General features: G+C 39.5%; 1 protein-coding gene across 13 annotated transcripts in view; it reads left to right on the top strand.

Annotated features, from left to right (window-relative positions):
• hook3 (hook microtubule-tethering protein 3) overlaps nt 1-27,664 on the top strand; it is a 149,194-nt gene that overhangs the window by 33,103 nt on the left and 88,427 nt on the right. For 5 of the 13 annotated variants that reach the window (XM_078537312.1, XM_078536824.1, XM_078537157.1 and 2 more), the window contains exons 9-17: nt 4,288-4,350; nt 14,610-14,773; nt 15,383-15,523; nt 16,411-16,612; nt 18,912-19,022; nt 19,370-19,454; nt 19,560-19,629; nt 24,314-24,454; nt 26,850-26,943. In XM_078537312.1, the coding sequence (XP_078393438.1) occupies nt 4,288-4,350; nt 14,610-14,773; nt 15,383-15,523; nt 16,411-16,612; nt 18,912-19,022; nt 19,370-19,454; nt 19,560-19,629; nt 24,314-24,454; nt 26,850-26,943 (1,071 nt within the window). The remainder of the gene's footprint in view (nt 1-4,287; nt 4,351-14,609; nt 14,774-15,382; nt 15,524-16,410; nt 16,613-18,911; nt 19,023-19,369; nt 19,455-19,559; nt 19,630-24,313; nt 24,455-26,849; nt 26,944-27,664) is intronic. The other 8 variants (XM_078536886.1, XM_078537216.1, XM_078537444.1 and 5 more) reach the window with 3 other exon arrangements.

Here is a 27,664-nt window from a genome sequence, read left to right on the forward strand (position 1 = left end):
CGCCCTTTTTCCCCCAAGGCCCGACACGAATCCCCCCCCGCCCTCAAACCTACATGCCCCGAGGCACAATCCAAAGACCCCCCCCCCCCCCCCCCCCCCCCCCCCCGCCACACACACACACCTCCTCCTGGCCTCAGAGGGATTTCCGTCACCCCCTCACCCCTTCCTGGCCTCGGATTTCTCCCCCCGTCCTACCTCCCAGCCTCGGATTTCCCCTGGGGATGCGCTGCATTGCCTGGATGTCGTCCAGCCTGAGTCGGAAGATCGGGCAAGACAGGCTGGGAAAAGAAATCAGGTAAGAAATTGGGCACAGAGTGGCAATTTGAAGAGTGCATACTGAGATTTTTAAGAAAATAATGTATCAGGAAACATGGAGAGGTCATAAAATTGGGGGTGAGAATAGACAGCTGTACTTTAATAGCTATCACTGGTGCAGGCTTGATGGGGCAAATTAGTTTCCGCTATGCTGCAGTTTTCATGATTCTTTGATTAAATTAAGAGATTTAGGTTATATACCTGTTCTGATGTGGCAGGTGATATGTGCCAGGTGGACCAAATCCACAAGGGAAACTTGGCCACGCTATCGCAATGGTTTTGCAATTTGTATTTATTACAAGAGGATTTGTGCACTGAATTCAGAAGTAATGAGTCCATTAATAACTTTAGAGATTTTAAAAATTAAATTAAAACACTTATTAAGGAAAGATACATAAGATTACAGTTACTTGATATAAAAAAATCCCAAATTAACCTGACTCCCAACTACACACCCCACCCCAAAATAGATTTTAAGTTCAAATAAGTAATCCAACAAGGTTACCATATCACCTACTCGACAGTGGAATTCCAAAGGCTTTTAACACAACTTTAGTTACTGCATACAGCAGACTTCTGCAGAAGTGGCAAGAGGCTTTTCCCCTAGGCTGCTTTATATCGTGTACCTTTGAAGATGTTACATGGCCACCCCCACATAACCTTCCATCCTTCTTTATATATGTCTCTCTCTCTTTAATGTGTAAAACCCCATTGTTCTACATGTCTTCGGATATTTAATTTTCCCATAATATAATAATCTTTCATGTCAATATGGCCTTTTTCCTTTTGGGAAAAATACACATCATAACCTTGTCCTATTTATCTTGTTAGTTGTAAACATCCTACCATCCCTTTGAAAATCAAAACAACTCCTCACTTATCTCAAAATGCAAATTTCATTCACACCTTTTCTGTGGAACCCTCATCCTCGCCTGTCCATCTCCATTTCAAAAGTCTGCTTTACACCTAACTCTTTTGATAATTTCAATCTTGCAGTCTATCTGACTCTAATTCAATTAAATCAGTCACGCAGCCATCCACACTCACACCCATAAGCATACAATAATATTATGGAAAATATTATAGTTTCATGACAATGCCTCTTTGGCATGGTTATCATTATATTTTAATTGCATCTAATTTGCGCATACAAAGCTGGGTTCATATGCAAAAGAGCATTAAATGCATTGCAGCAAATGTCTGTGTTCCAGTATGGTGTTCACAAGTGGTACTTATCGAGGGAGCATCCGTGGCAAAGTAGTATAACAGCAGAGGTTCGAAACAGAAGTATAGAGTGCACAGGGATGATGGTCAATCCCCTTATCCATTTGAATGAATGAACAAATGAATGAAATCCCTGGATTTGGATGTTGTTGCCTGATGCACTAAAAGCATCAGATGTTGCCTTTTGTCAAATTGTGGGCTGTGCTATGAAGTGGACTTGTGCATGCTAAATACAGATTGAGCATGGCCAAGCTCATTTCATACAGGATTCTGGCAGTCAGCATAAAAAGGAGACATTTGTATTATTAACTGGGCTAGACCCAAACTAGGGTCTTAAAAGTGAAAGGAAAATGTATGATTCCAATGTGCCACCAAGCCCCTTGGATCCTTGAAGTGAAGGGGAGACAGAAAGAAAAAAAAAATCTAAAGAATGGAAAGTTAGCTATAGGTTTCTGCATGCTGATCTTTGACATCTTACAACTTGAGAACATAGTTTTTAGTGATAGTTAACAAATACCATTTTTGTAAGGAAATTTCAAGTGAAAGGAGGATGACGAATGGTATCCATGGGTTTTGTTCTCCCTGTCCTTGCTATAACTTTGTCCATTCCTTTGCCCTTTTCCCCCTTCTCTCCATGCCACAGCTGCATGATGAGGTTTGGTTGAACATATTAGAGGACTGTTATATGATGTCACAAGTTGCCATTCTTTGGCTCCAGCCTACTGCCAGGAAGTTAGTTTTGTTAACACCTTTTAAATTGGTTGTCAAGAATATATATTTTGTATATGTTCTGAACTAATCTGACCCATAATATTTGACAATCCTATTTGCTTACCAGTGAGATTTTGTTTTTCTGTGCTTTTATTTTACGTGAAGGATTCTGAATTAATTAAACATGAGTGAAATGTTAAGTAGATAGAAAGTATTAAAGATGTTAGGTAAGCTAAAGGACGATAAGGTAGCAGGACTTTATGCTGTATATCCAAAGCTCCTTAGGGAAATAGAGCAAGAAATTGCATAGTTTCTACATGCTATATTTCATCATGTAATTTAGAGTGATTAAATGTTGGATGACTATAAATTGGTTAATGTAGTACACATTTTCAAAAAGGATCTGGATGAAAATAAAATAATTAGAAGCAAGTTATATAGGTTTCACAAAGGAAGTCAGTGCATGGTGTACCTGAGAAAGTGACAAATATGGTTGCTGGGGGGGAGAATGCAGTTCATATAGTGTATGATTTTCAGAAATCCTTCTACAAAGTATCACAGAATTGGAGGGAAGGTAGAAAATTGGATTGAAAACCAGCTGGTAGATAAGTGGGAGTTGAGAAGTTCCCACAGAGAGTTTTGCTGCGGGACCACTTGTGATTACTCTGTACATCAATGATTTAGATATTGGGCTAGAGGGAATGGTGTCCAGATTTGTGGACAAAATTAAAAAGTGAGGCATAGTAAATAATTTTGCAGACCAAAAGAAGGTGCACAGAGATATTGCCTAGATGGTGGAATGGATGAAAAATCGCAGATGGCATTCAATCCACAAGAATAAGGTGCTGCATTTTCCTTTTATAAAAAGTAATACCTTGTGACAGGTATAGAATACAAAAGATGAGATATCATGATATATCTCAATAAAACCTTACTAAAACTTTATTTGGAGTACTGTTCTATTATTAGAAACATGTTGAAGCAAAAGAGAGGGTACAGCCTGGATTCTCTTGGGTGCTGCAGAGTTTGAGGAAATAAAGTACAAGTTTGAACTTGGAAAAATGGATTGGAAGGGTCTATTTCCAGTGATGAAAGAGTCTGGAATGAAGTAACATAGACAAATAAATAACAGATTTAAGGCAGAGCACAAAAACCTTTCATTACATGGAGAGCTGTGGGTGGGGTTGACTATCAGAGTTAGTGATTGAAGCACAGACCACAACAGCATTTTAAGACTAGGTTAGATAGATAGTTGAATGAATGAAAAACAAAGGATATGGGGACAGGGCAAGCATAAATTAAACTTAGTGCTCTTTTGGGTGATCAACATCAACACGTTATTTGGGTCTAACAGCCTTTTTCTGTCCTGTAACTTCTATATGACAGTTTGAAAATCACTGAAAAGTAAATGTTAAATCACTTATTGCAGAGGATTATCTTGGGTCTGACTGTGCTAGTCATTTGAATCCCAATGATTCTTTGACAGATGCGTTTTTATATCCAGTAATTTACTTGCATTGTTTTCATTGTATAATGCAGTTTTCTGCTTCAGAAAAATCCTAGTATTACTAGTATTCTAGTAATATTACGAGTCAGTGAAGTAATGTATCTTGTCTCAACATAACCTTGCTCAAAAGTAATCCACCTTTCCTTTCTTGGTACATCTGTTACTTCTTTATAAAATGACATTTTTAATTAAGTATAGATCTTTAATATAGAGCATAGTAAATAGGTGTGTAAGTTTGACACAGTGGTTGAATCTGCAAGTTCAGATGACATATATAAACTAAGCTTCCTTCTTGTATTTCTCCTTTCAACAGCACAACTGCAGATGCAATGATGCTTTCTTGTTGAAGTACATAATGACAAAGGGAGCTTTCACATAACCCTAATTTTCCTTGATTTCAGCAAGGTTTGGATGCTTTGTCCCTAAATCATCTATCATGTATAGTTTTACTTGTTTGCTCATTTTTCCTCTTTTCTGTGTCCTGTTTGAGATTAAATGTTAACATCCTTCAACTTTGCCTTGCTTTGAAGGCATACCTTTCTCGAGATGTGATTGCTAGACTGAGATTAGAGTGCAGTGAACTAGAAGAAAGGGTAAATCTATTCTTTATCTTTTTAATTTGTAGCATGCAGCTGGAGCGATTTATTGATACTATCCTTATTGGATCGCTAACTAATACTGCTTTGGTTGTTTGTGTGTTTGCATTTCGTCTTTCCCAAAAATTATTGGAAGTGGCTTTTAACAATTGACAGCAGTGTAAAAGAATAGCTGCATAGAATTAGAGGCCCCAATATTAACAAGGAGGCAAGGAGGATGCAAGGGATTGTGGAGGAAACCCAATAAGGCCAGGGACGCACAAGCTCTGCTGAATTTAATGGTAGGACCTCACTGTAGTTTCCTTTTTGGCCATTTCTCACCAGAAGCCAACCAAATTGACAGGTTGGCAAGCAGGAAAACTGGTGGCACAAGGGCACAGAAAGGGACCCTTCAGGACGGTGCCTGGCAGTTCAGAGGAGGGGAGAGAAATAAAGATCAAGGCTTGGGATGTAAAGATTAGGGCTTGGGAGGCTGCCATCATGGGAAGTTGTGGGCTTGGTATGGGGAGAATAGAGGGAAGTCGCCAATTGTGAGAGGGAGGAAGAAAGTGGCTGCAAGTGGTATAAGGCTTGAAGGGCTCAGGGAAGTGTGCCTGCTCTAAATCGGGCTACTTTCACGACACTAAGCCTGCCATTGTAAAAATGGTAATGGGCATTTATGTGATGGGTTGGGGTGTGTTCCCCATTTAAAAATTTTGTAAACTCCCCCTCCCAACCCTCTGCTGCCTGTTAAGGAAAGGTTTAACATGGAAGCCATAGAGTTTTTAAGAGGCATTTTGGCCCACTGCATTTTAGCTCTCTGAAAGGGCTAGAAACAGCCTAATTTCCCAACCTTTTTCTTATCAGAAATTAAAATATGATTTGAAGATTATGTAAGTGGGGCAGAACAATGGTGGAAGAAATTTAATGTAGTTAAGAATAAAGTACTGTGCACAGGAAGGAAAAATGAAATTGAAAGGAAGTCATCAATAGAATGTTGAATTATATAGAGCAGTGAAATATGATAAAGACAAGAACAACAACTTGCATTTATATAGCATCTTTACTAGTAAAATGTTCCAAGACATTTACAGGAACATTATCAGACAAAAATTTGACATCGAGCCACATAAAGAGATATTAGACAAATGACCAAAACCTTGGTCAAAAAGGTAGGCTTTAAGGAATATCTTAAAGGAAGACCGAGGGGGAACTCAGAGGTTTAGGGTGGGAATTCCACAGTTTAGGGCTATCACAGTCACAGCTGCCATTGGTAGGGTGGTGTAAATCGGGCTATACAAGAGGCCACATTGGAGGAACACCAATATCTCAGAGGGTATGAGGGCTAGAGGAGGTTAGAGATAAGGAGGGGAAAGGCCAAGGAGGAACTTGAAGTCTACGATGTGAGCTTTAAGTTCAATTTCCAGACTCAAAGCCAACATTGGTCAGTGAGCAGCGGGGTGTGGGGTGAGTGGGACTTGGTATGAGTTTAAGATATGGGCAGCTGAGTTTTGGGTGAGCTTAAGTGTATGAAGAATGAGAGGCTGGCCAGGAGAGCTTTAAAATACTTGAGCTTGGATCCAACAAAATCATGGATGAATGTTTCAGCAGCAGATGGGCTGAAGCAACAGCAAAGAGAATAATGTGGAAGTAGGCAGACTTTTTGATGGCGAAGCTGTTGAGTTGGCAACTCAACTCATGGTCACAGAATAATCTGGTTCAGTCTGTAATGGCGGATAGGAAGGAAGATCAAACCCATAGTGCAGGACTATGGTTCAATTTTCACTTTGTTGACCACGACTAAGATAAGCGATTTAGCATGCCAAAATTAGCATCAATCATAAACAACTGCACAATGGATTGTGGAACAATGTTTGCTGTTCCTAGGCAATGACAGGAAAAAGACCCCAGGCCCTGATAAGCGTCCTCCCCACCAATCACTCTTAATTCAACACCACCTTCTAAAAGATCAAGAGTACTTTATCCAAGTTTGCTGATGATAGAAAGATAGGTGGGACTGTAAGCTGCGGAGGATGCAAAGAGGGCCCGAAGAGATATCGACAGATTAAGTAAGTTGGCAACAAGGTAGAAGGTGATGTGGGGAAGTGTGATGTTACTCACTTTGGTAATAAGAATAGAAAAGCAAAATTAAGTATGAAACTTTTAAATGTTGATATTCAGAGAGACACAGGTGTACTCGTTCAAGGAATGCAGAAAATTAGCATGCAGGTACAGCAAGTAATTAGGAAAGCAAATGGTATATTTGCCTTTATTGCAAGCAGACTGATGTACAAGGACTAGGAAGTCTTATGACAGTTATAGGGCTTTGCTGAGTTCATGCCTAAATACAGTGCACAGTTTTGGTCTTCTTATCTAAGGAAGGATATACTTGCCTTGGAAGTTGGTTCCTGGATAAAAGGGTTGTCCTATAATGAGTGATTGAGTAAATTGGATCTATATTCTGGAGTTTAGAAGAATGATAGGTGACCTCCTTGAAACATAGGGGCTTGACAGGGTAGACACTGGAAAGTTGTTTTCCCCCGGCTTGGGAATCTAGAACACTACACTGTTTGTGTAAGGGGCCGATTATTTAGGACTGAGATGAGAAGAAGTTGCTTCGCTCAGAGTTGTGAATCTTTGGAATTCTCTACCAAAGAGGGTTGCAAATGCTCCACCATATTTAAGGCTGAAATAGAGTTTTTTTTATCTTTAAGGGAACGAAGGAATATGGGGAGCAGGTAGGAAAGTGTAGTTCAGGTAACAGCTCAGTAATGATTGTATTGATTGGAGGAGCAGGCTGGAGGAGCCATTTGGTCTATACCTATTTCTCACATTCAGTAATGATTGTATTGATTGGAGGAGCAGGCTGGAGGAGCCATTTGGCCTATACCTATTTCTCATGTTCTCCCTCAATCACTTATCAACAGAAATCCAACTAATCTTTTTTGGCTAACTTGTATAACCATCACTTCAGTAAATTGACCTGGAGTCTTGATCATTCATTAAACTAGCGGCTTTCCAGCCTTTTCGCTTCTGAGGTCCCCCCTCGCGTGTTATAAAAATTCCATGCACCCCTGTAACACACACATTTTCTCAGTATAAAAATTAGTTATACAATGAAACATAAGTTTTTTTTTTACTTAACATGCAATAATTTTGTTAAGACATGGAGGTATCTTGACAATAATGTGCATGTCATGGCTCAGTCCTTTATTTTCTTTGATTTCGTTGCTGAAAATCCAACTTTGGCTAAGTAAGCTGTAATAAATGAGAGCAACACTTACAGTGCTGCTGAAGAAGAGGTGCAGCACTCTTCAGACCATTAACACCAGGGGCCCTCACTGCCGCCCAATGCACACTGATAATTCAAACAGAATGGTCAGTTCACCATTCAGAAACATGGCTGGGGTGGGTGTGTGTGAGGAGGAACATTGGGAGAGAATGAAGAATTAAACATCGCACAGTCATGAGAATATATTGAATATTAGCAGCAGTTTTGTTTTCAAGTTGAATTCTGTATTTGAAATGCTTGCTTGTAAAAGAGGTGAAAGGTCAGATGAGTGACATGGCACTGATTAGCTTCAATCAGCAGTAGGAAAAGCTGAGCCAGTCCAGGAGCTACATGACTGATTTTGGGTGAAGCTGTGGGTGAGTGGCAGATGCCCCATTGAAATCTTCACATGGACCCTAGAGGCATGCAAACCCTTGGTTGCGAGCCCCTGCTCTAAAAGTCAATAATTCTGTTTTCAATATTTTCCAAAGCAAAATCAAATTTATCAACTCTGATAATGACTTCTGTGCCAGTAAATGGTGCTTGAGGGAAAAAAGGAAATAGAGTTCTGTCCTAAATTTTGACCATTAGCACTGATCTGCCTATACTCAACCCTTGATCCAGGGGTGCTTGATTTCTTCTGCTTGTTGATTTCAAAGTACATCAGATGTTGCTCTACTTTTCCTCCCTGCTGATCAAATGAGTACCAAAGTCCATTTCTTCATTACCCTGAATGGCAAGTTGTTGAAGTCTAGTCTTGAATTGTCTTTTCCTCACAAGTAATCCCAATTATTCATTATCTTTTGCTTTATGGCTGGGCCATTCCTTCATTCTGCCCTGAGCGACAATACCTTTAGTTGTCTAGGCCCTAAGCTCTGGAATTCCCTCTTTAAAGCTCTCTGCCTCTCCACCTATCACTCCTTTAAAACACTCCTTAAAATCTATATTTTTTTTAAGGAGTGTTTTAAAGGATTGATAGGTGGAGAGGCAGAGAGCTCTAAAGAGGGAATTCCAAAGCTTAGGGCCTAGACAACTAAAGGTATTGTCATTCAGGGTAGAATGAAGGAACAGTCCAGTCATTAAGCAAAAGATAATGAATAATTGGAATTACTGGTGAGGAAAGGACAATTCAAGACTGGACTTTTAACAACTTGGGTTCGCTTTGTGTCTACAGGTTCAGTGTTGTCTGTTGCCTCCTAAGTAGTTCATTTGCCGCCTTTCTTAAAGAAACTGACATCTATTCTACTAGCAAGGTAGTGGGTTCCATGCATGTAACAATGAAATTCCTTTGACGTCTCCAAGCTTTAAGCATGTAATCATGTTTTATTCATCTGAAACACCAAGTTAACAATAAATAGGAAGACGTTGCTTGGTTCAGTACACAATATTCTAGGTGGTTGCTGTAGTAAGTATTCCAGGGTCATTGACATGAATTGAAAATTGATATTAATCCCTATTAATATAAGATTGATTTCACAAGAAACTGGTTACATAAAAAACCTAATGGCAAGTGTGAACATGTTTAAAATAGGGAATCATATAGGGACGTGTTTATGTAGGAATTTTCAACAGATGACATGACAGACTGACAGAATTTAATAATATTTCCCTTGGTATTTCTCCTGAATCAGAGGGTTTGCTGTTATGTGATTGGGGTGTCAGTAACAGTAGAAAATAATTGATTCTGAATACACAATTCCTAATACGTAATCGGTTCTTTCCCTTCCCTTTACCTTCAAAGGGCTTTAAAGTAACATCAGGAAAAAGATAAAGCTAAAGGTATTATATCTGAATGTGCAAAGCATATGCAGCAACATTGATATTTTGTTTGCAGAGGTAGAAATGAATGGGTTTGATCTAATGGCCATTACGAGGATGTGAATGCAGAGTTACCAAGGATGGGAACTAAAGATTCCAGGATACTTGATTTTTAGAAGAGATAGGCATAATGGAAGGGGGAAGGTGGTATTGATAATAAGGACAGGATGAAGGCAATGGTGTGAGAGAACCTTAGCTTGGAAAATCAAGATATATAGAATCAGTATGGAAGGAGCCACGAAGCAACAAGGGAAAGGAAGCACTGGTCGGAGTAGTTTGTAAGCTCCCTCACAGTATTTGTAGTGTTAGGTAGAGTATAAATCAGGAAATTAGAGTTGAATGTAACAACGGTAAATCATAGGGGATTTGAACTTTTATTTGGACCAGGAAAACCAAAGTTTGTACTAATAGTGTGGAGGATGAGTTAATGGATTATATGCAAGATCATTTTCTGGATCAGTGTGTCGAGCAAACAACTGGGAACTTCTATTTTAGATCTAGTATTGTGCAGTGAAAAAGGATTAATTAATTACCTTGTAGTAAAAGAACCTCTAGAGAACAGTGACCATAATATAGAATTTTATATTGAGTTTGAGATGGATTTAATGAAGTCCAAAACTAGGGTCTTCAATCTGAATACAGCAAACTACATAGGTATGAGGGGTGAGTTGGCTGAGATAGATTGGGGAGTTCAATTACAAGATATGATAGTTAATCAATGGCAAACATTTAAATAATTAATCAATAATTTGCAACAAATATTCATTACCAAAAAAAGGAAAAGTGGCCCAACCATGATTAATAAGAGAAGTCAAAGATAGTATAAGATTAAAGGAATAGGCTTATGTTGCTGCTAAAAAGAGGATTGGGAGGTTTTTAGAATTTAGCAAAGAATGACCAAGAATTTGATGGAGCAAATAGTATATGAGAGCAAACTAACAACAGACATAAAAACAGATGGTAAAAGATTAAAAAGGTATGCAAAAAAACTTGGGGATATTATTAGTAAGTAAATAGTATTGCAGAAGTTCACACAATTTCAAGTTGACAGATCCCCTGAACTTGATGTTCTGCATGCTACAATTAGCGATAGGTCAAGGTAGTTAAAGAAATAGCGGGTGCATTGGCTTTAACCTTCCAGAATTCCCTAAATTCTAGAACAGTCCCCATGGACTAATAAACTATCCTTTATTATCATTACTACCTTCCCCCTCCCCTTTTCCATTATGCTTATCTCTGCTAAAAATCAAGTATCCTGGAATCTTTAGTTTCCATCCTTGGTCACTAACCCCACTATTCAAGAAAGAAGGAAGAGAGAAAACAGGGAACTATAGATCAGTTAGCCTGGCATCAATAGTTGGGGAAAATGCTAGAATCTATTATTTGGGATATGGTAATTGCAATCGCTCCTGTCTCTGCCTGTAAGGGACCCTCATTTACTTTCACTAATCTTTTTTAAGGTATTTATATAAACTTTTGCTATCTGTTTTTGTGCCTCTTGCTAGTTTTCTCTCATTTATCCCTCTATCAATTTCTTGGCCATTCTTTGCTAAATTTTAAAATCCTCCAATTAGAGCAGCTGGTGAATCATATAATTAGCATCCTGATTAGGCAGAGTCAACATGGATTTACGACCAGGAAAAATTCTCTTTGATTTCTTTAAGGTTATAATTGCAAGTAGATATAGGTAACCTGTGGATGTAATGTATTTGGATTTTCAAAAAAACATTTGATAAGGTGCCGCACAAGTGTTACTACACAAAATTAAAGCTCATGGGATTGAGGATATTATACTAGCATGGATTGAGGATTAGTTCAAGGACAGAGAGTCGGAATAAATGTGTCATTTTCAGGTTGACAAGCTCGAATAATGGGGAATTACAGGGAATCAATGCTTGGACCTCGGTTATTTACAGTCTATATCAATTACTTCAATGAGAGTACTGAGTATAATGTATCTAAGCTTGCTAACTTTACACATGACACGGCAGATGATGTGTGCCAGGCGGATCAAATCCACAAGGGAAATTTGATCTCACAGTCACAACAAATTTGCAATTTGTATTTTATTTTGAGATGCGTGCCCTGAATTCAGTAATAATAAGTCCACCAAGACTCTAGTCTAAAAATGCAAATTCTCCTCACCTCACATTCTAAAACTCCAGCCATGTTTACATATTTAGCATTTCAAACCTAGCCGCTTCTGATGAGTCAAAGCCTCCAGACCAGCTGTCTCCAACTCAATTAAATCACACGTGCATATGCACACACACACACTATCCAAACCCCACTATTAACCTACTTTTTCAATAAATCACAATAATATTATGAGAATTACACTTTGGTGGCACAGGTGGAAAAGTCAGCTGTGAGGAGAATGCAAAAAAGCTGCAAAGGTGTATTGTCATGTTCAGTGAATGGGCAAGAACGTGAATAGAACATGAGGAAGTGTGAAGTTATTCACTTCGGTAGGAAAAATAAAAATAGGAGGAAGGCTCGGATATTCAGGGGGACCTCTTAGTGCATGAATCAGATACAGTTAAAATGCAGGTACTGCAAGCAATTAGGAAAGCAAATGGTATGTTAGCTTTTATTACAAAGGTATTGGAGTATAAGAAGTCTTACTGCAATTATATAGTGCCTTGTGAGACTTACTTTGAGGTACAGTGTACAATTTTGGCCTCCTTACCAATGGAAGCATAAGTCACCTTAGACAGAGTGCAACAAGGGTTCACTAGGCTGATTCCTGAGATGAGAGGAGTGTCCTACGAGGAGAGATTGTTAGACTGGATCTGTATTCCCTAGAACTTAGAAGAATCAGGAATGATCTCATTGAAACATATAAAATTCTTAATTTGGCAAGGTTGGGAGGATATTTCCCTTTGCTGTGGAGTCTAGAACTGGGGCAGGGGGATTGGTGGGGTCACAGTCTCAGAATAGGGGATTGGGATATTAGCATGGAGTGAAGTTTGATTAATGGACAGAAAACAGAGTAATCCAAGTCATTGATATAGATTGTAAGTAGCTGAGGCCCAAGCACTGGTCCTTGTGGGCACCTGCAAGTTGCAGTTGGCCATTTAGAACTAAGATGAGAAATGTTTCACTCCGGATAGTGGATGTTTGGAATTCTTCTCCACAGAAGGCTGTGAATGCTCAATTGTTGAATATATTCAACACAGAGATCAATAGAATTTTGGATACTGAAGGAAGTATGGGATATGGGGATAGTGCAGGAAAGGAATTGTGGTAGATCAACCATGATTGTCTTCAGTGGAAGAACAGCCACAATGGGCTGAATGGCCTTCTGCTTCTGTTTCTTATGTTTTTATGTAATTGTGTCATGTAAATGCTAACATCGAGGCCAGTAGTTGGCAGAACTTTTGCTTTCAACAGCTTGTAGAAGGCAAAACAAGAAAATCCAACAGATTAGTAAATATCTTTTACTTGCATGCGCACATGAATTTTTAAAAAAGCATGAATTTTACCTCAATAATGCTTTTGAAATTTGTCCAGTAGCTTTTTTTCAAGTAACTTTGAAAGACTTTTTAGTAGAAACTAGAGAAGAATATTTCATCACTAAATCTGATTGAATATTATTGATTCATCCTGCGAAATTAGGCACACTGCAGATTTTCAGACTGGACAATCCAAATTCAGCTCACACCATCACTGCTCTTGGCAAAAATATCAACTTGAAGCCTAGGCACATGGCAATTTTTTTCAAAAATCGTTGAGAGATTTGTGGAGACCAGTGTATAAATGGTGCAATCATTGATGAGTTTGCAGAGGTAAAACACATTGCAAATGTGGGTGTAAGAAGTCATAATGGGAAACAGTGTGGCAACAAGATGTCAAGTTGTGCAGATAGGAAGTATGTGCAGCTATAAGATTTTTAATATATTACCAATTGACCCTGCATGGCTTTGCATTGCAGTCTAAGGAAGTATTGGTGCTGGTGGGGTAGCGAAAAGATGGAGAACTGGAGAAATGATAATTTGCATTTATGTAGTGCCTTTAACATAGTTAAATGTTCCAAGGTGCTTCATAGGAAGGTAATCAAACAAAAATTGACACCAAACCAAAGAAGACATTCAGTGGCCACAAGTCTTGTCAAAGTGCTGACTTTAAGGTGTGTATTGAAGAAGGAGAGAGAGGTGGAGAGTTTTGAAAGGGAACTACATTAAAAGGACTCAGTTTCCAAGTGGTGTGATATGATGCTGGCTTGGACGCACTAAAGCTTGCAATCCCAGGACAAGTGAAAACCTCCAGTTGGGCATCTAATTTACTGCTGGATTGCTAAAGATAATTGCATGGAGTGACAGAGTCATTTGTCAGGGACAGTACTAAAGGTGCTATTCCACATTTAGTGAGAGATTGTGTTTGTTATAATTCATTCTTGGCTATGGGTGTTATTTGCAAACTGGTTATTGATCAAATAAGCTCCTGACATGATGTGGGAATAAAGCCCTGGAGAAGAAAACGGAGTCTGGTTATCAGGGGAGAAAAAAACACGTGGAGAACAAGATTTGTCCGGATTATGGGAACCTCATTTTAAGTTGGCAAATGCTTAATGAAACCATTATGGAAAAATTAAAAACCTTCTAGTCCAGAAAAGAAACTGAAGCAGAAGCTCACCTTTTAACAAAATGTCTACCACAGAGGACTTTCAGGTGGCAAAATTGTTGTGCAACCAGGCAGACTCAGCACATCATTTTAATGCAAAGATTTTCAGTAGAGAATTGGTGGCACTCTAAACTGGAAAATGCTGCTATGTGTGCCACTTCCATGTGTCACTGGTAATTTTAAATGTGACAGGGTTGTGGTCACAAATGCAATTGTGATTGGCAGGTGTGCTTTCAGCCACCTAGGCCCTAAACTCAGAATTTTCCTCCTAGAACCTTTTTGATCACTCTTCCTTTATAACACCCCTTAAATCCTACCTCTTGGACAAAACTTAATCACCAGTCCCAATCCCTTTTTGGCTTTTTTTGGTCTTATTTTACTTCTGGGAAGGGTCTCAGAACTTTTTCCAATGTTAAAGGCCCTGTATAAGTGCAAGTTGTTATTAATGTATCGATTTTAATAATTGTGAAGTATTTTTGAAGGAAATATATAGTGGACCTAGGATTTTCTGTATAATCTTTATCAAAGAACAACTGTGATTGTTTCTTTCTATTAATTTATACAGGTCGCAGCACTACAAGAAGAAAAAGGCAGTTTATTAGTAGAAAATCAAGTTCTAATGGAGCGCCTCAACCAATCTGATTCTATTGAAGATCCCAACAGCCCAGCAGGACGTAGGCATCTTCAACTGCAAACCCAGTTGGAACAACTACAAGAGGAGACCTTTAGGTACTAATAACAGAATTCAATTGCTTTGCAAGTATGTGAACTGCTGAGCTCATTTCTGTGATCCTGGGGCCATCCTCACCACTAATAAGTCAGTACCCCTGTTGATACTCCTTAATGTGTTAGCTGTGTTCTGAAAAACAAAGCCACAGGAGAGTGATCACCATCGCTGTGGTCAACATTTTAGAAAGGCTACTCCCATCTCCACACCCCAACAATGCCCCTGCCTCAAAGCCTGGGTGCAGTTGCCTAATTTAGTGTAGATGAGAGATTAAATCTGGGACTTTGTGTCCTTTGAGGCTTATCACCAGATAAAAATGTGTTCATTAAGCCGTTGGTAAAAGGGACTTGCACAGGTTCCATGCTTGGTGCTGTCACTAGAGAGCAAGTGTTCCATTCTTTAAAATTTAATATCCTTGATCTCAACAAGCATGTGGACACTAGCAAAAAGATCATCTTCATTGTCAGTTTCATCTTTATTACTGAAAAATGTAAGACATATCAATTAATAATTCGTAGTAACACTAATTTGTTGCAGTATTCTATCTAGATGGACTCAAGCATTTAAAAGTACAAGTCTGTTAATGTTCACTTTATATAATTGAATTTCAGACTGGAAGCAGCAAAAGATGATTATCGGATTCGTTGTGAGGAACTTGAGAAAGAAGTCTTAGAATTACGACAGCAGAATGAAGAGCTTACTAGCCTTGCAGAAGAAGCCCAGTCTTTAAAGGATGAGATGGATGTCCTTAGGTAATTACATTTTTGAGTCCTCCTTTTCACTTCTTTGATTTACATCTCTCTTACTTTTTCTAATACATTGTTTAGTTCTTGAGTTGCATTTCGTTGGAATCTCAATCTTCTATATTTTCGTTCTCTTGTAGATTTTGCTTGTTCAAATGTTTCTTCTATCCTTTAGTAAGTTGCTTGGAATTTTAGAAAAAGAAACTGTTGTTTATTAACCCTTTTGCTTTGGTCTTTTTAAAAGAATATACGTTCCTCCCTCAATTTTAAAAGTATTTTATTTCCTTCTGTTATTAAGTCTCATTAACATAGCAGTCAATCCCTATGTTACAATGATTACTACTCAGGTGCTCACCAAAATCATTTGGTGGGGTGCTAAAAACCAAACCCAACAACACCATTACTCAAGTAACTTGCTTGAAGTGTGACTGCCTGTTTGCACTTTCATGTCTCCCTTGAAGTTGTCTCAGAGCTGTTGAAACCTCAATTAGCACAGTCTAATATTCCACAGCCCTTATACACCTAAATAATCATGATACCACTAGGACCAGTTCATCCTCTGAGCGTTAGCATAATTAAAGCTGATGTTTCTTTCTTATTTCTATGTATCCTTTTGGTTTAAATAGTTTGTGCTATGATTATGTCCCAATTTGGAGGTTAACATTATTCTGTTGCCCTGTATCATGTATCTGATGCCATCACAATTTTTATTTGCTAGCTGTTTGAATGACAATATTGTGTTTTACTACTTATTTTAATAAATTATTGTCAGATTAGGCAAAAATTAGGTATTTGTTTAGGTGACTATATTTTGACTAAATTAATTGGCTGTGAAGCATTTTGGTACATCTTGAGGGCATGAAAGATGCTTTATACATGCAAGCTGTTTTTTCTAGGCATTCTTCTGATAAAGTGAGTAAATTGGAGGGCATGGTAGAGTCATACAAAAAGAAGCTAGAGGATCTGGGTGACTTGCGTCGACAGGTGAAGCTCCTTGAGGAAAAGAATACAATGTACATGCAGAACACAGTCAGTCTAGAAGAGGAGTTACGGAAAGCAAATGCTGCACGAGCACAACTGGAAACGTACAAGAGACAGGTATGAAGGAATTTATATAGTGATTTTTAAAAAATTATTCATTATTCAGATTTATCTGAAGAAGTACAGAACATTCAAAAGGTAACATTCTTGGCAAGATCCAGATAATAATAGTAATAAAAAATAAAATACTGCAATATAATACTGGAAACAAAAACAGAAAAGGCTGGAGTAAACAACAGATTGATCAGTATTAATGGAGAGAATAGTCATACATTTTGAGCTTGTTCCCTTCTACACTATAGGAGATAAACTGGTGTTTTAATAATGTTAGAAATGAGGTGGGGGGCAAGATAGACAACCAAATACAGAGTGTATTAATTATGTTTTTTATAACTTATTCTTGGCTATGGGTGATGCTATTAAAGCCACACCTATTGCCCATCCCTCATTGCCTTAAGACAATGGTGCATGGCTGCTTTCTACTGATAGTCCCCATTCATCACAATAATGCAAGTCACTCTCTGTCCATTGATTCTGCAGCTATGATGCAACACCAATGTATGTCCAAGTCAGGATGCTGTGTAACTTGGGTTTGTTGCTGATGACTTTCCCAGGACCCTTGTCCTTCTTAATGGTAGAAATCTTAAGGGTGGTAGGTGCTGTTGAAGTAAGCTTAGTGGTGTCACTTCACTCATAATGTATAGAAGCATTAAAGAATTAAAACACATTAAAGAAACAGATGTCTTGTAATTTGCTGAGACTGTGGAGGCCTATGGGTAAGGTGGAAGAGATGGAAAACTGAAAATATTGGAATCCACTTTCAAATTGGAACAAAGCTGGAAATAAGATAGAAGATGCTGGCAAAGTATAGCAGGCCTACCAGCCTAGAAAGAGAACAGATCAACAGTGAGGGTCTAATTCCACCCCACTGATAAGGAAACAGTTTTCTGGTTGTACCCCCTCCACCAACCCAAAACACTAAGTTTTTTTCTCCCCCTTTGGATACTGACAACCTTGCCTTACATCACCAGCAATCCCTGCTGTAAATGAAATGGTGGATATGGCTAATGTTACACCAATCAGTATTCAGACCAGGAGAAGTACACGAAAGAAAGATAGATATTGTTCCTGATGCAATCTGAAGTGGAGTTTTGTTGGAACAATATAAAATGCCAGGGACAGAGAAGTTAAAGTGGAAATGACGCAGAGAGTTAAGGTGGCAGGCCACAGGGAGATTTCTGTTTGTTAGTTTCTCCCCCCTGCGCCTCCTTGTTTAGGATGCTAATGACATGATTTTCAACTTCTTCAATCCTGATGAAGGATACAATCCTGAAACATTTTACACCATCTTCATTGCCCTGATGCAGAACCCATCTCCATTCCCTCAAATCAGAGGGCCACAAAATTTTATTATACACATTGCGTACAACTGGTGTAGCCACCAGTTACCAGATCTAGCTTAATCATTTGCAACATTATGCCTCTTTTCACCTAAAATAGCCTATAATTCACATAAGATACACAATAACTTTAAGCTCCTTTTCTCATGACGAATTCTTTCCTTACATTCCCTTTTACTGAATGATACAGTAAGATTAAATGCTTGCGCAGTTATTTTGGTAAACATTTGCTAACATTATTTATTATATTTTTACTATTTTCCAAGATCATGATGCACAGCAATTCAGTTAATGTAAAATCAGTTAAGTTGCAAATGCATAAAAAGCTATTGTCTATATATTGAACTTGATCCTTACAGTGCTTTTGTTTGAAATACTGTCATAGATCTTTATTTCAAAGCAGGAAATGCCTTTCAATATGACAGATGTTTTCTTCTGCAGAAATCTCTTTGCATCAGAATATATCCGTGTTAGTGAGTAACTGCATCACCAGTCACTGAAAATGTTTATGAATTTTTTTTTGTGATTCTATATTTGTTCCCTGGCTGCTGCAAGTCAAAGACTTCATATTTTCAGTGAAATCATCCTAAGGCATTCCCTGTGAGTAAAACCCACAGGTTATTTGGGAGGAGCAGCCATAGCTTATAAAATAGAGAAGTACTTGAATAAAGATTACACTTCCAGCTTTTCCTTTATTGTTGTAGAAATGACAAAGTTAATGATAACAATAGTTATTACAGTGTGCTCAAGTAAACCATTATATCTGTGTTTGGATTGAAAGTTCAGGCATTTAAATTATTCCTTTTTTTACTCTAAATTTGCCAAATGCCTGTTGAGCAATCAAGTTGCTGTCTCTTTGGTTTATCAGTTGTAGGATTTCACATGCCTGGTAGTAATTGTGCAGGGATATTTTAAATAATAAATTTCTAAATTCTATTCAACTTTTATCATTGTAGGTTGTTGAACTTCAAAACAGGTTGTCTGAGGAGTCAAAAAAGGCAGACAAAATGGAGTTTGAGTATAAAAGATTGAAGGAAAAAGTGGATACTCTTCAAAAAGAAAAAGATGCAAGTTCCTTTTTCCATTTCATTTTAGATCTTGGTGGCAAATTCTGGCCTCTGAATTTTATTTGAAACAAAAATCTACCTTGACAAACCATGGAAGGTTATTATATACTTCATGTTTGTGTTACACTTGTTTCCAATAATATTTTATACCTTTTTCCTTACAACCAACCTACAGAAATTGAATTGCAACATCAGTTTTCTGAAAATTACTTAGCACAATACTAGTCTTATGCTCAAAAATGCAAAGTACTTATAGATAGGGGAAATTGAACTTATTTAAACTCACATACAAGCAAGCAGAGTTTCATAATGTTCTGAATCTATTTAAAACTCAAATGTTTCTACAGAGGTTAAGAACAGAGAGAGATTCTTTAAAGGAGACGATTGAAGAACTGCGGTGTGTTCAGGTGCATCAAGGCCAACTTACAGCCGGTCTGTAGTAAAAGCTTTATTTTCATTTGCTTTATATTGTCTGCTGAGTTATTTATTATTTAATGCAAATAATTGAATCCTGACAGCACTTTGTATTTCTGACAGGACTTATTCCAATTAACAGTCAAGAGGCATCAGATAGTTTAGCAGCAGAGATAATAACACCTGAAATCAAGTAAGTAAAAGAATGCTACGTTTTTAAAATTATCATAATATATTTTCCTTCAAAGGCGAATAACACGATTTAATATAGGCTTGTTAATATGGAGGTAATATGAATTGATGTGAATCAGTTATCTTCAAATGCTATATCATTAGTCCTATCTTCGAATAGCTCTGCACGCTCAATTTCTAGCACTGTTTCTGAAAGATAGACAGAATGGCAAAGGAGGAGGAGTAGCCCTGATAGTAAATGACAACATAAGAATAGACGTGAGAAGGGATCTGGACTCAGAAAACCATGAAGACCAGTATGGGTGGAAATTAGGAATAGCAAGAGTCAAAAGTGGAGTAGTTTATAGCATTCCCCCCCCCACCCCCGGCCAACAGCAGTAATGCGAAAAATGAGTGCAGATTGTAACAAAGGCAATGTAACATTTGTAGGGTATTTTAATCTTCATATAGATTGGGACAATTAAATTGGCAAGGGTGTTCTAGAAGATGAATTGAGAATATTTTTGTGATGGTTTCTTGGAGCAATATGTTGTGGATCCCACTAAAAAGAAAGTTATTTTAGATCTTGTACTGTGTAATGAAGCAGGGCTAATTAGTAATGTGTATAAAATTGGCTGTACAAACTGGTATATATAAAAAAAAATAGCTGTCCCGGGTCCCACTGTTGCTGCAACCACCATTCTGCCATCTTGACTCCTGTGGTCCTTTAGGGGAGCTTGTCTTCCTCCCACACCTGACAGTCTTTCTTTCTTCCCTCCCTCCCCTGGCAGGCAGTCTCTCTTCCTAGCAAACTCACCACCGCTAGTGTTCAGACTGAATTAAGCCACTCACCTTCACACTGTTCACTGCTCCTCCATTCATAGACTGTTTCTCTGCCACATGTGCTGCTGGAGGAGCAGCTCCTTGCAGAATCTTTCATTTGCAATTACCTGTATTTTGAACACTGACTTAGCGGGCTGGGTAGAGAGCCATGGTGGGCCAGATTATGGCCCTTGGACCATATGTTGGACAACCCTAGTTTAGCACAACATTGTGCTATTGTATTGTATGCCTCTGCTTATGAAGCCCAGAACCTTTTTTTTAAACAACTGTGTCACTTTATTCTGCCAAAGTTTTATGTATATGAACCTCCATGCTTCTCTGCCCCTGCATTCATTTTAGAATTGTGTTGTTTAATTTATTGCTGAAAAAAGAGGCTTGCTTTTGAAGCTGCTCTCATAAACAAGAATGCTGAATCTCAAAGGAAGCAGCAATTAACACTGTTGGGGGGAAAAAAGGTGCTGATTGGTTGGCAAGTCATATTTGATTGGTCAAGATATTACCATAGAGAGTGCACCAGGGAACTGTTGTCCCCCACACTTATGCCTGGACATGCTCCTATCGCCTGCAGAGGACAGGCCCCTGCGTATGAATATATGTAGTTTCTAGAAAGCGTAAGTGAGCTACATTGTGAGCCTAACTGATAATCTTAAATTGGTTGTTAGTGTAATTCTTAGCGTGGGATTGTTCAGCAAGTGCTGTCCCATTGTGGAATCACAGCTAACGTTAGACATTATGTTCTGAGTTTTGCAAGCATTGGGCTGGTTGAGTGCGGTCAGTGTTTTGCCTGTTACAAACAGCCGCAGGGATGTGCTGTTTGATACGATACGCCCGCTGTTGGGGCATATGACCTATGTACCAGGCAACGCATTGACACTGAAATGAATATACCACATTACTCATTTGTGAGTATTTATTACTCATAATTTATATTACTGCTCCAGATTCTTCCTTTCCAAATGCATCACTTAACACTGCTGTGCAGTAAAATTCATCTCGCCTGTGTCTGAACATTTTAACAGCATTTCTCCCTTTCCTTTGGTTTGGAAGGTGCTGTTGAATGACCTTGGTGAGTTGCTGCAGTGCATCTTGTAGATAGTACACATTGTTGCGACTGTGCATCAGTGATGGAGGAAGTGAATTTTTTGGGTTCTGGATGGGGTGCTAATCAAGCGGGCTGCTTTGCCCTGTATGGTATCCAGCTTCTTGAGTATTGTTGGAACTGCTCTCATCCAGACAAATGGAAAGTATTCCATCACACTTGTGCCTTGAAGATGATGGACAGGCTTTGGGGAGTCGGGAGGTGAGTTACTCGCCACAGAATTCCCAGCCTTTGATCTGCTCTCTTTTTTATTCATTCATGGGATGTAGGCATCACTGACTAGGTCAGCACTTATTGCCCATTCCTAATTGTCCTTGAGAAGGTGGTGGTGAGCTGCCGTCTTGAACCGCTGCGGTCCATGTGGTGTTGGTGCACCCCTGGTGCTGTTAGGGAGGGAATTCCACAATTTTTAATCAGCCTCCGTGAAGGAACAATGATATATTTCCAAGTCAGGATGGTAAGTGGCTTGCAGTGGAACTTGCAGGTGGTGGTGTTCCCATGCAGCTGCTGCCCCTTCTAGATGGTAGTGGTCGTGGGTTTGGAAGGTGCTGTCTAAGAAAACTTGGTGAGTCTTCCTGCAGTGCATCTTGTAGATGGTACACACTGCTGCCACTGTGCGTCGGTGGTGGAGGGAGTGGAATGGTTGTGGATGAGGTACCAATCAAGCAGGCTGCTTTGTCCTGGACGGTGTCAGGCTTCTTGAGTGTTGTTGGAGCTTCACTCATCCAGGCAAGTGGAGAATATTCCATCACACTCATGACTTGTGCCTTGTAAATGGCGCACATGCTTTGCGGAGCCAGGAGGTAAGTTAATCGCCACAGGATTCCTAGCCTCTGACCTGCACATGTAGCCATAGTATTTATGTAGCTTGTCCAGTTCAGTTTCTTGTCAATGGTAGCCCCCAGGATGTCTCCACAGGACTGTGCTGTTGTCACTCTTAATCATACTGTCATGGACAGATGCATCTGCAGCAGCCGGATTGATGAGGATGAGGTCAATCATTTTTTTCCCTCTTGGTTCCCTCACCACTTGCAGCAGACCCAGTCCAGCAGCTATGTCCTTTAGGGCTGGGCTAGCTTGGTCTTCAGTGGTGCTACCGAGATACCCATGGTGATAGGCATTGAATGCCCCATCCAAAGTATGTTCTGTGCCCTTGCTACCCTTAGTGCATTCGCCAAGTGGTGTTCAACATGGAGGAGTACTGATTGATCAGTTGAGGGAGGGAGGGCAGTCCATGGTAATCAGCAGGAGGTTTCCTTGCCCATGTTTGACCTGATGCCATGAGACTTCATGGGGTCTGAGCCGATGTTGAGGACTCCCGGGGCAACTCCCTCCCAACTGTTCACGTTTACCACTGTGCTGCCATCTCTGCTGGGTCTGTCCTGCTGTTGGGACAGGACATACCCAAGGAATGTGATGTTGGTGTCTAGGACATTGTAAAGTATGATTCCGTGAGTATGACTATGTTGGGCTGTTGCTTGACTAGTCTGGGAGACAGCTCTTCCAATTTTGGTACTAGCCCCCCAGATGGTAGTAAGGAGGACTTTGCAGGGTCGGCAGGGCTGAGGTTGTCATTGATGCCAGGTGGTCTGTCCGTTTCCATTCCTTTTAGACCTTTTAGCCATTTGAAACAACTGGGTGGCTTGGTAGGCCATTTCAGAGGGCATTTAACAGTCAACCACGTTGCTGTGGGTCTGGAGTCATATGTAGGCCAGACCAGGTAAGGGGACAGATTTCCTTTCCTGAAGGACATTAGTGAACTAGATGGGTTTTTACGGCAATCGATAACGGTTTCATGGTCATCATTAGACCCTTAATTCCACCATCTGCTGTGTTGGGATCTGAACCCTCGTCCCCAGAACATTACCTTGGGTCTCAGGATTACTAGTGACGATTCCAGTGACAATACCATTATGCCACAGCCTCCCCAAAGTATTTATATGGTTGGTCCAGTTCAGTTTCTGGTCAACGTAACTCTGAGAATGTTGATTGTAGGGGATTCAGAAATGGTCATGCCATTGAATGTCAAGGGGAGATGGCTAGATTTTCTCTTGTTGGAGATGGTCATTGCCTGGAACTTGTGTTACTTGCCACTTATCAGCCCAAGCCTGAATGTTGTCCAGGACACAGACTGCTTCAATATCTGATGAGTTTCAAATGGAGCTGAACATTGTGCAATTATCACCAATCATCCCCACTTCTGTAAGTGCTATAGGGAAGATGATTGATGAAGCAGCTGAAGAGCGCTATGCCGAGGACACTACCCTAAGAAACTCTTGCATCGATGTCATGGGACTGAGATGATTGACCTCCAACCACCACAGCCATCTTCCTTTGTGCTAGGGGTGAGTCAAACCAGTGGAGAGTCTTCCCCAATTTCCATTGTGTCCAGTTTTGCTGAGGCTTCTTGATGCGACACTTGGAAGTGCTGCCTTGGTGACTACCTTTGACATCCTCACTTCACCTCTTCAGTTCAGCTCTTTTGTCAATGTTTGGCGCAAGGTTTTAATGAATTCAAGAGCTGAGTGACCCTAGTAGAGCCCAGACTGAGCATCAGTGAGCTGGTTATTGCTGAGTAAGTGCCGCATGATAGCACTGTCCATAACACATTCTGTCACTTTGCTGATAATCGAGAGTAGACTGATGGGGCGGTAATTGGATGGGTTGGATATATCTTTTATATAATACTTTATCATTTATCGTACCTTTTATGAATAAAGTTACAGAAAATGTCATGTGGATTAAAATTATTTTCCTTTTCTAGGGAAAAACTTATCCGGCTGCAACATGAAAATAAGATCCTGAAGTTGAACCAAGAAGGATCAGATAATGAAAAGATAGCTTTACTTCAAAGTTTATTGGAGGATGCCAACAGAAGGGAGAGTGAACTGGAGACAGAGAATAGGTAGGAAACAGTCCAATGATGATCTGCTTTAGTACCTAATCCTAACGCACTTCCAGAAGTGATTTATTTACACCAACTCTCAATATGTACAATATGTAATGGTGAGACTGTAACATTTATCAAAGGAAAAAGCCTGATATTTATGCTTGGTAAGTGGCAACAGAAGCTGTGTGCTAGAACCGCGTTTCTACTCCAGTTTTTTCTCCGTCAGGTGGATTAATTTCTTTGGGTTTGTCATGCTTTCATTTTGAAATAAAATACAATTTGATAATGGCTGCAAAGCCATACCATTTCAATAGGATTTGCATGAAATTAATGGAGTTGCATTTCAGAGAGAAAGCAGTGCAGTTGCTATGCAGTAATTGTGTTATCGCTGCATCAGAGCTTTCCCACCATAGCCAATTTCTGATCTATATGAGGATGCTAATGGAGGCTAAAAGCTTAGTTACAGGGAGATGGACAAGCTTATCTAGAAAGTCATAGTTTGGTTTGATGGCATCTCCTCGTAATGCATTAGCTCTAGGAACCTATTAAGTAATTAAATTTATAGAGTACAAAGAAATGATGCAATTGAACTAATTACTGGTGACACTAAACAGTTTTTCTCCTCTTTTTGCGCAGTTCTCAGGCACAAGAAAGAGGAAATTGCAAACGAGACCCATTGCATCACCATCCCTGGGTATGCCTAGTCCCACCGGCAGGACAGACCTAGCAGAGGTGGTGGCACAGTGGTATACAGTCAGGAAGGAGTTGCCCTGGGAGTCCTCAACATCGACTCTGGCCCCCATGAAGTTTTTTTTTATTCATTCATGGGATGTGGGCTTCGCTGGCTGGGCCAGCATTTATTGCCCATCCCTGGTTCCCCTTGAGAAGGTGGTGCTGAGCTGCCTCCTTGAACTGCTGCAGTCCATGTGGTGTGGGTACACCCACAGTGCTGTTAGGAAGGGAGCTCCAGGATTTTGACTCAGCGACAGTGAAGGAATGGCGAGGGAACAGAAGTGTTGACATATTGGATGTGGAGCATTTATCCAAACTGGAAGATGCTACAGATGAACAGGCTTTTAAAAAGGAACAGAACAAAGGGACATATGTTGGAGCAGGCCATAGGGCCCCTTGAGCCTGTCTTGCTATTCAATAGGATTGTGGCTGATCTTCACGCCCAACATTTTCCCACCTGATTCTCATATCCCTTGATTCCGTTAGTCCAAAAGTCTATCGATCAGCATTGAATGTACCCAATGACTCTGCATCTTCCGCCCTCTTGGGTAGAGAATTCTGAAGATTCACAACCCACTGACAGAAGAAATTTCTCTTCATCTCAGTCGTAAATGGCTGGCCCTTATCCTGAGATTGTACGCCCTCCTTCTACACACTCCAGCTAGGGAAAACAACCTCTGCACCTCCCCTATAAAACACTCCCAGAATCTTATGTTTCAGTGAGATCACCTTTAGATAGTATAAACCCAATCTACTCAATCTTGCGTCATAGGACAACTCTCATCCCAGATATCAATCTCATGAACCATCATTGCACCCCCACTCTAAGGCAACCTTAAGAATAGAGCCCCAAGTATGCACAGTACTCTAGATCTGGTCTCAGCAAAGTCCTATCCAATTACTGTAATATTCTTTACTCTTCTACTCTAGCCTCCTTGTAATGAGGCCAACATGCCTTCCTAATTCCTTGCTGTACCTAGCTGTTTTGTGTTTCTTGTACAAAGACGCCCAAATCCCTCTAAACACCAATGTTTCAGAGATTTTCACCATTGATGAAATATTCTATCCTTCCAACCAAAGCGAATAATCTCACATTTCCCCACATATCCTCCAACAGCTGCCACCTTATATGCGAACTTAACCTGTTTATATTCCTTTGCAGACTCTGTGTTCTCCTCATAGCTTATTTTCCCATCTAGCTTTGTATCGTCAAGAACTTCATTGGCTGTAAAGCACTTTGGGGTATCTCGGTTAGGAAAGACACTGTAAATTAAGTTTCTTTCTTTAGTGGAAATTATGTTGCTGTGTATTCTAGGCTATAGTTGCAAACATGTTTTAAATCAAATACCGCTTAAAATATTGTATTCAGTCTCTTGTGCCAAGTGCATGATGGAGAACAAGGGAGGTGGAGAGCATAAGACGTGATTGAACAAAAGAGGCGAAATAGGGCAAGACATAAGATCAGGAATGACAAAGGAGGATAAATTAATGGGGGTGTAGGGAGATGATAACTTTCACAGGGAGCAGTAGAAAGGAGTTAAGACAAAGAAGGGTGATGGCAAGACAAGGAACAGCTAAACAAGAGCAGTAAATGATATGATTGTGGGAGGGAGCCTATTTCACAATTGTATCTTTGTGTAAACATAACCAAAATGCCTTGTTAATTTTTTGCTAAAAGGCTAGCCAATCAGAGGATTTTGGAAATACAGTCTCAGGTTGAAGAACTTCAGAAGGCGTTACAAGATCAGGGCTCAAGAGCAGAAGATGTGAGTGTGCCTACAGTGCCAAAAATTATATTTAATAATACATCATTGTTGTGCTCAAAAAGCTGTGCAGATTGTTTTAAAACAAGCTTAACTAATTAACAGTAAGTCTTTTAAATGGCTTGAAACCCTTTGCTATTTTGTTTGTACCTCCAATTTATTTTCTCCCCTTTTTTTGAATTCAGTGTCATGCAGCATACCAGTTCACAAGACAGGCATCACCTTCTGCATCATTACTAAAGTTGCTGTGTTGCCTATCCCACTAATAGGTTACGAGAATGACAATAGAGTAACTACCTAAATTTCTTTCCCTTTTAATATCTGGTTTAGCTCTGCGATACCTCAAAAACTGCTGGAAACTGAAACTCTTTAAGACTATGACTTGCCACATTAGTCTGATTGCTCTCCCAAAATTGTTTTGCTACAAATACCTGATTGTTGTAAAAGGTGGTTGTTTAATAATGGCAAACAAACACTTGTGCTCACTAACCAATGGTACCAGTAAAGTACAGTTATGTTACCCTAACTATTGTGCTCCTATTCAGCTTCTAGATATAGTCACTAAATACTTCCAATTTTGCAGTCAAATTCTCACAAAAAAAACTCTGAAAAAAGTACATTTGCATATTTATATTATTCTATATCTAAATTACTGATGAAAATCATCAAGAAAGAAGGATAGTGAGTAAATCTGCCATTGCCCATATGCAAAAATTAGACATAAATGAGT

This window comes from Cetorhinus maximus, chromosome 1 (assembly GCF_964194155.1).
Source record: "Cetorhinus maximus chromosome 1, sCetMax3.hap1.1, whole genome shotgun sequence".
Classification (NCBI taxonomy): Eukaryota; Metazoa; Chordata; class Chondrichthyes; order Lamniformes; family Cetorhinidae; genus Cetorhinus; species Cetorhinus maximus.